At 38.4% G+C, this 17,535-nt stretch overlaps 1 protein-coding gene across 1 annotated transcript in view; it reads right to left on the bottom strand.

Annotated features, from left to right (window-relative positions):
• Positions 1-17,535, bottom strand: part of ITGA2 (integrin subunit alpha 2) — a 66,288-nt gene that overhangs the window by 16,366 nt on the left and 32,387 nt on the right. The window contains exons 5-18 of the mRNA XM_057386548.1: positions 16,764-16,878; positions 16,257-16,384; positions 14,912-15,060; positions 13,779-13,929; positions 13,191-13,356; positions 11,916-11,989; positions 10,471-10,609; positions 7,722-7,867; positions 6,883-7,026; positions 4,826-5,029; positions 3,920-4,056; positions 2,290-2,429; positions 1,151-1,302; positions 16-126 (exon numbers count right to left, since the gene is read on the bottom strand). Coding sequence (XP_057242531.1) covers positions 16-126; positions 1,151-1,302; positions 2,290-2,429; positions 3,920-4,056; positions 4,826-5,029; positions 6,883-7,026; positions 7,722-7,867; positions 10,471-10,609; positions 11,916-11,989; positions 13,191-13,356; positions 13,779-13,929; positions 14,912-15,060; positions 16,257-16,384; positions 16,764-16,878 — 1,956 coding nt within the window. The remainder of the gene's footprint in view (positions 1-15; positions 127-1,150; positions 1,303-2,289; positions 2,430-3,919; positions 4,057-4,825; positions 5,030-6,882; positions 7,027-7,721; positions 7,868-10,470; positions 10,610-11,915; positions 11,990-13,190; positions 13,357-13,778; positions 13,930-14,911; positions 15,061-16,256; positions 16,385-16,763; positions 16,879-17,535) is intronic.

The raw sequence follows: 17,535 nt of genomic DNA, 5'->3' as shown, positions 1-17,535 counted from the left end.
ATGGTGCATACTTACACTGTAGGCCACAGATGCAGGAGAAGATATGTCAAGGACAGGGCTGGAGGCAGGATTTGCAAGGCCAATGTCAATGCGCAAACCGAGTGAATTCACGGCATCTGAAGGCTCCTGTAAAACACATGGTTCAGATGGTGGCTGTCAGCACAAAAAACAGGGTAAAACTGGTAATTCTGTTGTGAACTGACAGTGCGTAGTAAAATCATACTCGCTCTAAACAAGGACAAGCAACAGCTCAAACCTTCATTTCTTGATGAAAATAAATTTTKTGAGATTGTCTGGTGTGGGCTCCTCTAGCTCAACAGCCATTTTAATGATAAATCTAATTTTTCTAGGATTCCTGGAGACTGTACATGTCACGGTAACTACCAGGGCTAAGTAACATGCTGATTATCTGCAGCTGYAGGAGCTGGTCTCAAAGCCATCAACAGGTAGCTCTCATCCTCATCTGGCTGCAGAAGTCAAATTCCTATTCCACTTTGCTCTTCCATCCCAAAGAGGAGCTGTGCCTGAGTGACACTAAAATACAATAAACTCCATTCTCAGTTCTGGATGAATGACCTTCTAACCCTATGGCTCATGCCTCCACATGGCACCAAATGTGATGAACTGCAAATCAAAACAGGGACTGAAGTCTTTTACCTGACCTAGCATCATGCAGCAGGGCTTAAGGCAACTCTCAGGGCTATGTTCAGTCTTGGGTTCTGAAGAAAAACGGAGACCTGCTTATTATTATTTTATTCCTTGGCATATACCAGGGGTTAGAATGTACCCGAAGTCTTCCAGAATATTAGTTTGAGAGGAARCATTTTTATATACATAGACCTTCTGCAGAAGAATCTACTCAGAGGGAAATTAAAATCTATTTAAATTATAATTAAGGGCTCTATGTTAACACCAGAGCTGAAGAACATAATTAAAAACTGTCTTTTCTGTCCTAGAAATCTGTACTGAATGTGAAAGTTACTAATTTCTATGACATTATCAATCTTACTAAGTATTTTTCAGCTGGGGGTATTTGGAAAACATAAATAACTCAGTACACCATGCATGAAATTCACCTTACAKACAAAAAATTAATCCCTGTGTCCTCTGATCACTTCTGTTATGCAAAACTACTTGCAATTTCACTTACTTGGACACTGAAGACATCATGAACACAACTCTCTTCATGAGGCACCACAAGATCCCTCTGCATGTACCTTTCATTATTTTCTTTGAAAAATCCTCTAGAAGTCACTCTGTAGGACTGGAGATCTGCATCCAATGTTGCGTTGTACTTTATAGCTACAAGAATAACAACAGTACATTTTTCACTGAGCATGGTTGCCCGTGATCTCATTACTGTGCTCAATATTATAGTGACCAGGCTTTCCAAACCACACTAAATATTTCATATTTTTCATAGCTTGCTAAACACAGGGCAGTCCCAAAATGAAAATACKTTCTGCTATGTTTCCCAAAGCAGTCAGACAGGTTTTGGTCCTGATATAAGTTCTGATCCACAGGGAGCACATTAAATGGCAATCAATCCAGCCTCCACTGCAGATGTTYGAGCCTGCAACTCAGGCACCGAGCCAGTCAGCAGGGCCAGGATTACTCTAGATAAAGGGGCCTTGCAACAGTATCAGTGAACTTAGAGGTGACTGTAAAGAATCTCTATCTTTTCTTCACATCATAATTTCTGCTGCCTGCTCTTCATATTTTGACTAATATGCTGTGGAAGTTCATTGTTATTTTATAGCAAAAAGTCATGAGCTCCTAAAGGCGCTTTACGTAGCACTGAAGCAATCCAACCGGTGTTATCTGTGAGACTTAACATAAAAACTACATGGGAGACCACTGCTGGCCACAGAAATATTCACYGTCCTCTGAAAAGAAGAGCTTCCTCCCACTGACAACTGCACTGAGCCTCTGGAAAATGTCTTGGGTTTTTTTCTGAAGAGAGAGGAGAAGTATGCAGTCTGCTGCTAAAACGGTAAGGTTGAAAAAATCCAGCTTTTCATCAACAACATTTTTGGGGTCGTTGAACAACAAGGATACAGCTCTCCTCTATACTATTAGCACTCCACGTTTCAAAGACTGTGGAGCCAGTGATGAATGAAACACTTRAAACACTTAAAATCAGTGATAATTAAAAACATTTTCTCAAGCACTTAAGTTTTATATAGATTCTTAACATTCAGTCTAATACATTTTTAGACTTCCCATTACTCATTTGAATAATGGACTTTGAAGAAATTAGTGTAAGAGAAATCATTGAAATACTCTTACCCACTTGATTATTTTTCTTAGCAGGTCTAAACGTAGCCCAAAAACATATTTTGACAGTTATGTCTGTATTCTTGTTCAGCAGACTGATTTTCTCAGGTTTAAATGAGGCAGTTATGGACACATTTGCAATGGCTCTTGACCTGAAAAATATATTTTAAAGGTTATATGGGGCTTTCAAGAACACTGGGTAACATAAAAGCTGTTGTCTAATACTATCTGTAAATGTTAGCATTGATTTCTTGGTTCCCAACGTAAACTTCTTTTAATGGCACCGGTAAAATTATTTGTCCGTACAAATACATGAATTTGTTGATAAAGTAGCTTTCAGTAATGATAAAAAAAATTTTCATGTCAAATTAATGGATAATTGCTGTCTTTATCCTAACGCTCTRATCATTCCCTCAAGGTATCAGATACTGAAGCCCTTGGCCTGTTTTCCAAATAAGTAGCCTTCTTTTGCTCCTTCAGGGAAATAACTGAGCTCTTCTGGGAAGGTGGGAATGGGTAATTCTTCATTTTATTTAATAATCTTATTTTTCATGAAAACTTCCATGTAACTAACCAATATTATGAAGAACAGTTTCAAAGGAACCCTACATGTAAAAACAAACACTTTAATAAAAGGTGACACTCATTATCAGCCCAAATGTCAGAGTGAAAGAAGAATGAGCATCTTCACTAATCAAATCCAAATAAATGTTGGTACTTCAAGGAGCATAACTGTCTTTAATGAAATTCCCAGCAGCAGCAGCAGYAGTCAAAGGTCCAAACTGACCATTCATTTTTAATTATGTTGTTTCATTATGAAAGAAGTAGAAAATTCAGTGATGTTTTTCTTACAATGGGGAGCCTCAGGCAAGAAGACAAGCAACTGATAGGAAAGGGGACAGCATTTGAATTTGGCTCCTTAAGCAAGGAGTGGAAACCCCATACTAGCGAGGCAGGCAGAAGATTTGTGAAACCTTTTTATATTTTGTGAAACATTCAGACTTCTGTGGCAAAGGCCATGTGCCATTAAAAATGTGTTTCTTGAGAAAAACAGGTGTCAACTCTGCATTGACTGCTCTCCCTYCGTACCTTGCAGGACAACACTTTCCCCTATAACAGCCTACCAGCCAGAAAAGGTCATGCAGGCTGTGTGACAGGCAGTTCTGCCCATCTCAGGCTCAGCTATCAAAATTATACTGTGGCTACTGAAGTACACAACCTGCTGTTAAAACACTCTCCAACAGGTGCCATTCCCTCTGTTGCCCCTTCCCTCCGGRCCATGTGTCTGCACAGCAGAGGCAGGCAGATGTCTCCTGGCCCTCCCAATCCTAGTCAAGTGCCTCCCAGCAGGCTCTGCCACCTGGCATCCTCCCACATACCCTGGCTCTGCCCTCTGTGCTGCCTTGGCTTTCAGTGGTTTAATGATAAATGCTTAAAAGATATTTAATGATAAATGGTTAAAAGATATTTAGCCTAATGCTCTTTTTTTAGCTAGTTTTGATAGAAGTGGTGAGGCACTGTGTTAGCATTGAACACAGGAACGAAAAAGCTTTTTTGTTTGCTTATTTTCCTGTTTAACTAAATGTTCAAGTGCTTCACCTGAATCATTAATTACTTCCTTTCTAAGAAACTGTATACCAACCATAGTACAACCACATTTCCATCAGCACCAGCAGATACGTCAGTAATGCCATCGTCATCTAAGTCTCTATGGCCATCTACTGATCTTCCAAAGAACTGGAGCTTTTGTCCAAAAGCAGAATCTGATCCTAGGATTTTCTAGGAAAGAGAGTTTGGTTACTGATTTTGCCAAAGCATGCTTAAGTCTGTAGATAGCAGCCTAAGCAACATATTTTCACTGATACTCCCTGTATATTCAATGTATTGTGTAAACAAATTTTATTTGTAGGTGTTCTCTCAGATGTTTTTAGCACTTCTTTCTCCTCTGTTGGAGCAGACAAAGGACTAGATTATTCTGTCTTGGGAGCAGATCAACTGAMTGCTGTATGCCAGATACAGATGGAAACGTCTTCCACCTCACATTGAGCAACTCAGAGAATATGAAGCTTAATAGAGGTTCTAACAAATATTTTCTGCCACCAGAAAATCTGCATGGAAAGTGCTATTAACATTACATAACCATTAAAGTATATATAAAGACCACTGAAAGACTTTCCTTTTAATACTATGTATTTGTAATTTGGCAGATCTGGGATTTATCTAATCTTCATTGCTGTATATCAACAGTAAAAACCTGGAAATAATGGGTGTGAAAAACATTTAGAAAATTAGCTGACTTCACACTCATCGAAAATGGCTCAAAATGTGCATCTTGCACATCCTTTTCCTCTATATGGTTCAGTTACAAGAACCAGTATATCAACATGGGTATGCTGACAGCTGAAGGAAAGAGAGGCACAAAACTTAGAATAACAGTACTCCTTTAAGAGGATGAAACAGTAGACAGTTAAAACACAGAAAACCTTCAGTTTTCCTCTAGCAGATCTAACGGCAATGCATACAGGATTRTGCAACTAAAGTTAGTTACCTGAGAATATTTGGTATGTATAGTCTTTTGAAATCCATTATAGATGTAAATTGCTCCAGCGTTTTGGTTTTCCAGTGGTGCACCTATTACAACATCATTAAAGCCATCCAAATCAATGTCTGCAAGTGCTGCAATTGCTGATCCAAAGCGCGCATTTTCTGACCCCTGTGGACCTTCCAAGAGTTGTTGTTGATCCAAAATTCTCTTTAAAATTTGACAAAGAAGAAAAAGTGAATACACAGCTATTATTGCACCAGATTCGGCATAGGAGCAGTATCTATGTGCATTGTTTTTTGTTTGTTTTCCAGTACATTCCCCTTGGACAACTCAACRTTGAATTCCTTCCCCATTGTATTGCCCATTCAATTTGCATTATGTCTCAAAGTCTTGGCAAGAATTACCCAGCAAAATCAAAGCATGCTATGCAAAGTACTAACAGCAAATATAACCATATGTACGAAGCTTAAATGCTCTCACTGTCCTCATCTGACTGTTCTGAAAGTTTCACAATACATTGAAAAATACAGTTTCCAGTTTTGGATTACTGTTTTTTATGCAGAGGGAATGGAAATTATGTAACTGGACATAATTCTTTGAAGCAGAAATGGAATTTCCTTACTAAACTAATGCAAAAAACATGTGTCCAAATGGTAAACTCCTGACCTCTCCAATGCCAATGAAGAAAGACTGGAGATCTTCATAGTTGAATAGTCCCATTTACACCAGATTAAATGCGACTCTGGCAAACAGGATTCTCAACTTTCACCTCAGTTATCACACCATGGTTAAAATTTTAGAAATAACAGCCAAGTTATTTATTAATCATGACTAGAAAAGTATTACTTGCACAATGGGACAACTTGCACAAATCCAAATTCCTTTCAAAATATTTTTAAAATATTTCATTACTCTTAACATTTAAATAATTTTAAACCTATCATTTGATGACTAAAAGTTGTAAGATAGTCTTCCAATTTATTTTGTTTTCAAAAGCAGAGAAAAAAAAATCTTTCATTTTTCCTTTCTTTCATATTTTGCGTCTGATACCATAGGCACAAAGACAAGTGTCATCTGTCAGACCTTTCAGCTGCTGCATCTACCTTGAAATTGCTTTAGGGTAGTTTTCTGTTCCTTCAGTATAGTCTGACTGAGGTGCTGAGAAGAATGGTCCTTTCTCTCTATTTATTTGATTGCAATTTACCTAGTAAAGAGACCACGTTCTGTTTTCTCTGATGAAGGCAGATATTAATTCACTTTCCAAACATCCAGTGATTGAAACACTGATCAAAAGTGCCAGAGGGCTCAGTATGATTAATGCAGATATTCTGTAAACACCTGCTACTGGTCTGAATAAAAATGTCAGTCAAGCATCAAACAAGTAACACACCTTTACTGGATAGTGCAGACAACAAGAATTATAGTAACCATCCAGTGTCAGTCTATGAAACAATGCAGGAAACTGGTAGAACATTTCTTAGAACTGCTTTGGGAATACTCTCAGCCATTGAATACATTCACCAAAAACAAAAGGCAAATTAATCAGCAAAAGCCTTGAGCTAGGCTTCTCAGAGATACGGCCAACTCATGRTATGTTGCATGAACCACATTGTCTGACACCAGGACCAGGCAGACACCAAGAGCACAGGACCCTGACTTCAAACAGTTCTCAGCTTAGATACTTCCTTGCTCGTTGGCTCCATGTCATCTGTTCCAGCTGGAAAATTCCCAGATCACATGCACAAGCAATTCTGGGGAAAAWTTGCAGCTGTTACTGAAAAGCCAAACATGTGAGGAGCACTGGGAAGGCCTCCACACACAGTCCTCTAACAAGGTAGGCTTGGCACCAYACACCCCTGCCCTTATGCCATATCACAGGAAAAGCACATGCTCTGTTTCTTGCAAAAGAAAAAAAAAATCTTGAAACATTTCCAACATTTTGAAAAGATTCAGTAAATAGTGACTTAAGAGTATCAGGAGAGGCCAAAGCCTTTCAGCATGCATGTGACCAGATTTGAAAGATGTTAGCCCTAAGCAATGATTCCTTGAACCACTTTCACCTTTGTGACGGAAAACATGTATACTCTCCCTTCTTCTCTCTTCAGGTCATTCATAAACATTGGTGCACCCACAAGCAGCACATCTGTCACAGAATCCTTGTTGACATCCACTGAACACAYCACACTGCCAAAGTAGGAGCCAATCTGAAATTAGTAGTAAATGCGCTGTCACTGTATATGGTTTTTGTAAGTYATGTTTTAGCACCTAATTCAGAAATTTTAGATCCAGTAATATTGCAATACTACTGAATGCTGATGAAGTTGCTATGTAGCATACTCCACTGGTGGAGTAATCACATCCTTACCATGTTTCATGTTTTCTGCCCCATAGTGCTGCTACGGCTTTACCACTCAGCAACACAAATGCCAGCAGAAAGTAAAATGTGTGAGAGCAATATTTTCTTTATAACTGCACATGAAACAACCCAGCCTCTGATCTACTCTCAGATTTCTTACAAATTATACCAAATTCTTTTAAAACCATTCCKCCTTTCTAAATTGAGAAATAGACATCGAGCTTCCAGATCTGTCTTCCGATGTCATCTACTTCACAACTTCTCATGCAGAGCAGAGTTCACCGAGTCTCTCCCAACGTGCATTGTTGACTGAAGGATACATTAATCAGATATGTATATTATCTTTTACCATTAATTGGATGACTTCCTAAAATACTGTTTTAGTGTAATAGCTAACCTCGTTGAAATAGTCTAGAGGCAAAGAAAAGTTCACATGGATTCTAAATGCTTTGAAAGAAAGAGAATTTTCAAAACAAATTGCAGTTTACTGCTGGGTCAGTAAAAATTCCTCAAAGCCTCTATTTATGACCCAAATATACTCGCCTGCTCGCCTCTCTGTGACTGCACAATTGCAATATTACCGTCACTGTCAACATCATAAACCACCACTCTCCCAGTATAGTTGGATCTTGGTGCACCAGCAACAAAATAGACAGAGCTCACAGTTGAGAGAACGGCAACAGAATAACCTGGGGATAGAAGCCAACATTTAATTTAACATGTCTGAGAGAGCAATAACTACAATTCATCAGTCGGTTATCCATAAAGGTGCAGAGGATGAGTCAATCTGGTACGTCACTTGCAGAGAATGATGATTCCAGATGGGAAGTTATGCTGTCACATATGCATAAAATTTGCAAGTGTTCTCCTGGAGAGAACAGTGACACACAGATCAAGTCGAAGCAGGTTTACAGAATAACATGGACAATAGTTTAGCCTATTCAGTAAAATGCAGACCACAAAAATGTCATGCTTGCGAAGGAGATAGGAAAAAAAMCAGTGCAAAGAGTATCCTTGGAAAGAAGAAATAAAGAGAAATATGAGATGAACATTTGGACCAATCTTCAATCTCAGGAGGAACACCTAGCTTTTGCAAAGTTTTCAGCACATTTGCCCACAGCTCACTAAACCACAGACCAGTGCTTTGTCTGAACAGGGCAGGCTACATTAACAGCTTGTCAGCTGAAGGGTTGATTGAACTTCTTCAAACATTTTAATCCTCATTACCATTATTCTAGTATTTATTTGCTTTCAGAAAACATCGTTTAATACCTGAAAATATTTTAAACATGTATTAGCAGTATAAATCTAGAATTACTACATACTTTACATTTCTGTGGTTTAGTTCCAGCAAATTAATTTTAAGGAAAGTAAACAAAGTCATCCTTTATAAAGGTTATAGTTAAGTTCAGTAACAAAATGCCAGTGATGGGACAGAATATGGAAATTCCTTTAACAAGCTACAGAACAATATGAGGAGCACAGTTGAAAAYGATTATGCCTTGATCCTTACTTTATATCAGCCTAATTCAGATTTTTGTTCAGACACTTTTTTCCTAGGGTGGGAACAACTTTTGTGACTGGAAGTTCAATGAGCAACTACAAAACCAAGATTGTATTCTGCAAGTTAAGTATGCACCTTCCTAATTAATACAGAATACAGTGATTTGAAGTGAGTGGGTGCAGTGCAGAACAGGGGTCAATCGAGCAAGCTGTCATGTTTCAGTAGCTCTTTGACTTATGGTCTCCCAAGCTGGTGAGAGAGAGCTGGTATGGAGAGTTCCTACTGGGGAACAGAAAGTGGAAGGAAAAAGAAGGCACAGAAAAGGCAATAACACTGTTTCCTCCAGAAAGATTAAAGTAAATACACTAAAACTGCCTTGTAGAGGAAGGAAATGACCTGACCTTTTAAAAATTATTTTAAAAATGAAGAGAATACTGAACAGGTCATACATGCAAAAGAGCTACTGCTCATTAGGTTGGGTTTAGATTTATTCATTTTATTGGATGCAAATAGGGAGCCATAGGGAAAAAAAGAGGATGTTAGTTGCAAAGATAGTATCTTATTAAATAACTTAAAAAGTAAGTAAGTCATAGGTACTTCATGCAGTAGCATTACTCAGGGATGAAACATGTTGAAGGTTTGCAGAAAACTTTTAAATGAACTGAGAATACAGACTGGCTGTATTCTCTGTGAATAAAAAAATATGAACTGGCTCGCTTTATTGGGTCACAAAAATATGTATATGGAGATTATAAGTAAAATCTCTACTAAAAGGTAGCAATATTCCAAAAGTACAAACTGAACTGCAAAAGGCTACGGAAACAGCAAGCACACATGAAACAATAGAAAGTCATTTTCCCATGCATATCAAACAGGGSAAGAACACACAAATATTGTAACAGAAGCGACTCATAATGATCAGTATGATTCACTAAGCAGCCTTTTCAAATCCCACARTTTGTTATGCCTCTGTGACTGCTGGTTTTGGCTGGAATACAGTTAATTTTCTTCAGAGCAGCTGGTATGGAGCTGTGATTTATGCTGGAACAGAACATGCCGATAACATAAGCATGCTTTAATTACTGCTGAGCAGTCTCTGACAGTGTTAAGGCTCTTTTCTCTCCTTATCCCACCCTGCCAGTGAGGATGATGGGAGGAGCACAAAAAATTGGGAGAGGACACACCCAGGACAGCTGCCTACATCTAACCACAGGGATTATCTCATTCCATATGGTGGTATGTTCAGCATGTAAAGCTGGAGGAAGAAGGAGAAAGGAGATCTTCAGAAYGGTAACGTTTATCTTCCCAAGTCACAGCTGTGTGTGCTGGAGCCCTGCTGTCCTGGGAATGGCTGAACACCTCCCTGGCCATGGGAAGCGGTGAATAAATCCCTTGTTTTGCTTTGCTTGCATGWATGACTTTCACTTTCCAAGTCTGTCTTTCARCCCATGAGTTCACTGACTTTTGCTGCTCCGACTCTTCCCCAACCTCACTCCACTCAAGAGGAGTGACTGAGTGGCTGCTTGCTTGCCAACTGGGGTCAAACCATAGCAGTGATAAAGACTGATATTATTTTTCCACTTTGATATTAGCAGAACTTAAAAACACAGTAAAGTTTTCATTCAATGGCTTCTTGACTAGTAAAAAAAAAATCTTTTTTGACCAAAGATTCTTTCCATATTCTCAAATCRGTTCTTAATACAAATCTGGCTAGAGGAGAGTTTTCCAGCTTCTTAAATATCTTAATCAATTTTCATACATTTCTAGATTTGTATTTCAGCTCCTTACCTAGATATGAGCTATGATTTCTGTCCTGTAGAATCTTCTCAAACACATGGCTTGGAAAGGTGGTGACTCTGTCTGAAGACTCCTGAACTATTGTTCCACTCCAGTCATAGGCCCCAACAGCACCCAGCAGCAGAACATCCTTTAAAAAATAAAAGTTAACATTTTAGAATGACTTGGTTTAGAAAAAAGTGTGAGCAGAGCTGAAGCTACCATGTATAATTTCCTGCATCAAAGTGTTCAAGGCAGCGATGAAGACCGAAGGCTGCAGGCAGTGGACGGGATCTGCTCACAGCTCCGCTGATGAGCAGGACTTTACTGCCCTATTTAGAGGGATTATTACCCTTCTACTGCAAGAGARTAAGTGATTGCTTTAGTTCCCATGGCTCTGCAACTCATGATAAAATGGATTTATTTAAACACTGTGATAATTTCCTAAGTCCGCCCACCCTAGGGTTGGAATTGCTCAAACCATGATTTTATGCACTCATGATCCTCAGAAGACTGACAATCACACGAATGTAGCTGTATCAAAAAGATAAAGCCCTCTTTTTGACAACAAAAGTGCTAATGACAGGACACAAAAACTGATGCAAATAGGTACAGAGCTTAACTTTTTACATAAGGAGATGCTCTTGAGAGAACAGCTACATCTAAAATCTAAATTAACATGGCTTCTTATACAGAATATTTCATACAGAAATACTTAATCTTGTACACAGAGAACAAATAGTTTAGATTATTCAAATTATTAAAATTCTTCAGTAAACTGAGTTACTGTTATGGAAAACTGCAATAAAATTGAATGTGTAATTTTTCTGAATACCCGCATGTTCTTATCTTTTTACCACTTCTTAGCATCAAGTACTTAATAATGTAAAACTTCAATTTGCGCAAATACAGAGGACTTTTAAAATATTGTTTACTTTCTTGTAATTATTACACTTTCTCGTATTTTCAATTGAAAGCTTATTGAACCCCACTTGGTTTTTACAAAAAGGACTTATTTGGCAAAGATAATCTTAAAATTAATTAGCATGAAAATGCATATTTTTAAACCTAATTTTTAAGTGAAATATGCTTTAAACAAATATTATTAACTTTATAATTTATAGACAAATTATTTTCAGACTTTATTTATTTATATCTTGGTGACTGTCTACCAGCTTTACAATATAGTTAGTCACAAGCATGGAGGAATTAAATTTTTCCTACTACATGAACTCAGAAATCACTGAAATAATTGTATTAATGCATCTCAAAACCATTACATGAAACAAACAATAATACTTATTAATATATATTCAAGTACAAATAAATTAAAAAGATAATTTGACATTCTCCTGCTTGTAAAAAGACCTTAAAATTTGACATTATAATTATTTCTCTTCCACTCATGTATACATACTTACATCTATTTATATCATTAAATAATTAAACTCACATACCTTTTTTTGTGAGTAATATGCACTGAAGCCCACCTGTGACATTTCCATTTGGAAAGTATCACCTTGATCTGTACCTGGTAAAACAGATATGAATACATGGTTATCTCCATATAAGGGCACAAGATCCAGTCTTGCTGCCTCTGCATTTAGCTGTATAGAGGCTGTATACATCCACCAATTTGGCTAAAGCGTTTACAAACAACAGAAATCAGAGCTGGTAAACTAGAAAATCTGGAGGATTTAATGGCAAGTTGGTAAGATGGAGCTATGAGCCATGCTATAAGTCTCCCCCCCCCCCCCCAAAAAAGAGGCAGAAGATGATGATAAAGATGGTTTGAATCAATTTGCAGTCTTGTCACCGTGGCTGATCTTTTTGATTTTCCTAGGAAGCACTGATAGACTGCAACTAGCAGCTTTAATAACTGTATATTCACAACTTCAAAATGGAATATGAATTTTTATTTTCATATAGGAAATATATTTTTCATCTAAAAAATGTTGTAATCGTCTTGAAAAATACTGTGACATCCATTTCCTAAGCTAGATCGATGGGAATTCAGTGCGAGTACTCAGGAAAAAGACCTATTCCCTTGCTTTGAGCAGCAGCACGGGCCTAGTAAAGAATAAATGGAGGTGAAAGTGGAAGGAAGATTTCATCCTGAGCACAGGACAGTGGCAGCCACAAACTTCTTAGGGAATGCTGAGGGCAGGTTTCACTTCTCCAAAGCAAGGTCTGAATTTAACTTCAAATTTAAAAGCTGGCTTTGTGCGGACAAAGCATCTGTTATCACCTCTGCAACACCTTCCCCTGAACAATACACAGGAGTGTGGGTGGTGCTGGGGAGCAGGCCTGGTAGGCACCACACAAATTGCATTTTCAGTTCTGTAATCAGTAACCTTGTCTTCTGGTTTGTTTGGTTTTATTTCTTTTTAAATATAAACTTGCTTAGGATTCACACAGGTGAAGCTCACAAGCAATAACTTCCAATACATTTGGTTGAACATGGAAAAGCCCCCATGCCTGAAGCCCATAACATGACAGAAATTTTCATCAACTGGGGAATATTTTCCACAAACTGTAYAAATTAGCTTGAAGCTCACGCTAATCAGGGGTGAAGCAGCTGGAGTGCAAACCAGAGCCCTCATGGTAAGCATGGAGTAGCCTGCAGCTCCAGCAGCCCCTCGTTTTCACACTACTGCACTAAGCTAAAGCTAAATAAAATCCTAAACCAGTTATCTGGGCCAATCTGGTCTAATTTTTCAGAGATGTTTTACCTTCTATACTAAAAATGCGCTCTCCAAGTGTTCCTGCTTCTTCCAGTAGTGCAGCTTCAGATGACACATTGAAGAAATACTTTTCTGTTGGATGACTAGCAATTCCCTTGATTTCTTTAATTAAATTTTTAGTATCAAGTTCATGCCTTATTAAGTAACCCAAAACCTTGTATAAAAAAACAAAACAGCAAAATAAGACGTGTGAAAGAAATCATGATGCTACTCCATTTCCTTCTGTAGTATTTTAGCAAATATACATATTAAAAAAACCCAAAACCCATAATCCTATTACTGAATGCTTATTAGGGTTTATTCCTATGCAAAATACCATTTGTACAGGAAAGATACATAAGCCATGGCAAAGGAGAAAACCACTAAAGTTGCTCAGGTAATTCTAGTCTTGCTTTTTCAGCGAGTAAAAAGATCAGTATTTTACAAATTCATTGGCTTAATCTGACTTTTTTCAGTCTCACTGGCATAAAAATGCATGCATTAAACACCACTTATGTATGGAACATGCACTTTCATACAGACACAACAGAACAATCTTTCAAAAATGCAGTAATGTATAATTTTAGTGTTACTTACAGCAATCCCAAATCTGGTTATATTGTCTTCATTGCATTTACCTATCACTGTTTTCAAGTTGGAGCCATCGTGGGATTCACCGTCTGTCACAACCACCATTACCTTTGTGGCTGTCGGGCGTCCTCCCGATTCAGGTGAGAAGGCATACTGTCTGTTATGAAACATTGGGTTTATCACACATTAATCCATAATAGATGGAACTCAGTACATACACTCTAATTAATATGTCCATCACTGAATTAAAACAAGGTGCTTTGAAGTACACAAGAAAAGTAACAAAGAAGTAGAAAAAAATTAAAATGTAGGACTGGATGGACTGGATGGTGTTTCTGACAGAAACTTTAACTCCAGGAAAACCAGTACCTTTTTTTGTACAAATATTTCTAAATGAAAGGGGGGTTTTATCAGAATTATTGAAGTTTTATGATACCAGGAACTGGCATCACCAAGCTCAGACAAAAGTGGAAGAAAATTAGTAATAGGCTTCTCAATATTACTGCAAATATTGACTCTATTGTAGGCCGAGTCTGYTTCCAAACGAATTCTCAAATCCATTTGATTCAGCATACATTTTGGCCTACAGTTCTGTACTTGATTCAACTTCAAAACAGCAGTTTCTCTTCCTGTTGAGAAACAGACCTGGTTTCTACAGGTATTCAGAGTCAATAAACATTGTTTAATGTTTTCACTATTTTTCACTCTTATGGTGCTGCAGTGACAAACTGAAAAGAGACAAGAGGTTTTATTTTCTATACTATCAACCAAAGCCTGACCTGCAAACACAAATGTTACTGGGCCCACTGAATCCCTGGATAAGCTTCTTTCAATAATTTTGTGTCTTTACTAAAATCTCGTCCACTATGTTTGATGCACCGTCATGTTTAGAGATCTATGACAGAACAAACAGTTCTGTTGGATACCAGAATTACTTTACAGTAGAGTTTAACCCAATAGTTAACAACACAATTTTCAGCAATTCTGTAAATGTACCTGACAGAATCTGCCTAGTGCTGGCAACCTACTCAAGAGGCCCTGTGCATATGGTCTCCCAGTGGGAATGAAATTCCAGATGTTCTCATCGCCATGTAACATAAGTTACAGCAGTTGTACAGTAAATCATCAATGCACCTCACCTTGCATTGTCAATGGCTTTGAAAGTATTAGTGAGATCCCCGCCCTTCTGAACCGTTTTGTCCATTGCTGCAACAACCTCATCCTTAGTTTGATACGTATTCAAGTTGAAGACTACGCGGGGATCATTAGCGTACTGAATTAAACCCACCTATGCAATAAAAAAAAAATGATGTCAGATTATGATGCTTTACAACTAGTTACATAGAATCGTGATGCTTATTTATATGTCAGGTTGGTGTAAAAGGTCTGCASATGCATAATTTTCTTTCAATACATATAAAACCAATTAATATTAACACATTTGAAGAGCAAAGAAAGCTAAAATACTCTTGCATTTCAGGTCATTTGTTATGGACTACAGTATGTTACTGCAAACAGTCTCTGAAATAGTAGACATTAAATGTTTGCTTGGTTACTTCTGGAAGAGCTGATGGATAGCAATAATACAAGGAGCTCTGGAACAAATGAGAAAATAGCAATAATTCTACAAGCTAACAGCACCTCAGTCTGATCTCTTGTAAGGAAGTCCTAAAGGTTAGTTACTTTACAGCACTGCAAACCCTCTTTATTTTTAATATAGATGAAGCTAAAGATGTATGGTAAGTTGTACACTTAAAATGAAAGAAAAAAAAAAAGAGAAGATGCTAAAGGTGAGGTTCAGAAAGAACTGAGCAGRAAGCCTAACTTTTAAGCACCTCACTTCCAAAGTAGCCCAAGGAAGAAGGCAGCCTTTGGGAGAGAGATTTCCAGTGCCCCAGTCTTTGTTCCCAGTTTAGGGAAAATGGACAACTGCAAAGACAGAAGATGTTTAAAACAAAAAAAAAAAAAAAAAAAAAAAAAAAAAAAAAAAAAAAAAAAAAAAAAAAAAAAAAAAAAAAGGCAATGAAATTTTTCTTACCATCATCAAATCAAAAGGAAAAAACCCCTCAAAGACCAGTGAGTAAACCAGCAGGAAAAATCTCCAGTTTTAAAGATATAGCAATTGGAAAGTAAGAGCTGAATGAAAAGCCCAATTAAAAGCTTTCTACTTTTATCACATTCCCAAAGGCTGCATTTTCAACTACTTTTACACCTAACGCATGAAAGATATCTGACTCCCTTAGATACAACTTAGACTTCTATTTCAGTTAATTTGTATTTTGGGTCAAATTACTAATCCCTTTTGAAAGAGGCTAACCATGAGATAAAATCCCCAACACTGAATAGGATAGCTGTGTAATCTGTGGCATTGAGGGAGGTACTGCAGTTACACAAAATCATGCTTGGTGTCCTTTAAAATTGGTTGTTTTGGGTTTTGTTTTGTTTGGGKTTTTTTTGTCTTTCTCAAGTATTTCTTTGACTTACCTGGGTCTTGTTAAGGCCTATGTCTAAGCCTTGTACAAATTTTTTCAAAAATGCCCGCACTGCTTCCCAGGGATAAATGCTGTTTGACTCATCACAAACCACCACAACGTCTATAACAGAGGAACACTCTAAAACAAAAATAAGAAGTGGACATTAAATGCACTTGCAGTATCAATACACTCTTCAGATAAATCCAGAGATGAATATTTAGGTCTCACACATGCAGCACTTCGGATCAGAAGGCTTTGCTAGAATGAGGACTCAACAGGAGCATATGCAGATTTTGAGTCTGCACTGGCACAATGCCTCTGAATACAGAGGATTAAGAGCATACTCATATCAGCATAGGATCACAATTTGTCARTCTTATATATCAATCACAGGACTTTGCTTTTGGCACATACATTTATGTAAGAAATCAAAATTAACAATCCCCCACACAATGCATGTTGATTTTGTTTGATTTGTTTGTTGTTTAATTTAATCTATTTTCACATGTTGCCTTACTTTGAACAGCAGGAGAAAAGCTTCTTATGATCTCGAAACTTGGACTGATTTCAGAACAAACTCCTGTTGCATAGTATTGTCTTCCACACTGCTGTGCCCACAAGGGCCCACAAGTCTTAAAAAATAACAACAAAAAGAAACTATTAAAATAACAGATACTTGTCTCACCATATCTACACACAAAGCCACCACAAGCAGGACGACAAGGATATAGGATCAGACAAGCTCTCTTGGGTTAAGAGGCCAAATCCCGTTAGCCAGTGTGACCCCTCTCACAGACTCTCGGATCAGACGCGCGGGTTTCGTGCCGGTGCCGATGCCAGGTGCAGTCCCGCCGGTGGCCGGCAGGTGGCGGCAGCGCCCCGAGCGCGGGCTGAGCCCGGCGAGTGCGGAGCGCGCTGAGCCCCGGCAGCCTCGCCCCGCGGGGAGCACTGTCCCAGCGGGAATGCACTATTCCAGCGGGAATGCACTATTCCAGCGGGAATGCACTGTCCCTGTGGGAATGCACTGTCCCAGCGACAATGCACTATTCCAGCGGGAATGCACTGTCCCAGCGGGAATGCACTATTCCAGAGGGAATGCACTGTCCCATCGGGAATGCACTGTCCCATCGGGAATGCACTGTCCGAGCGGGAATGCACTGTCCCATCGGGAATGCACTGTCCGAGCGGGAATGCACTGTCCCATCGGGAATGCACTGTCCGAGCGGGAATGCACTATTCCAGCGGGAATGCACTGTCCCAGCGGGAATGCACTGTCCCAGCGGGAATGC

Source organism: Malurus melanocephalus, unplaced genomic scaffold (assembly GCF_030028575.1).
Source record: "Malurus melanocephalus ecotype Western Australia unplaced genomic scaffold, MMel_1.1 scaffold_991, whole genome shotgun sequence".
NCBI classification, from domain to species: Eukaryota; Metazoa; Chordata; class Aves; order Passeriformes; family Maluridae; genus Malurus; species Malurus melanocephalus.
Note: the sequence above shows the minus strand (reverse complement) of the source record. Positions and strands in the feature narration are given on the sequence as shown.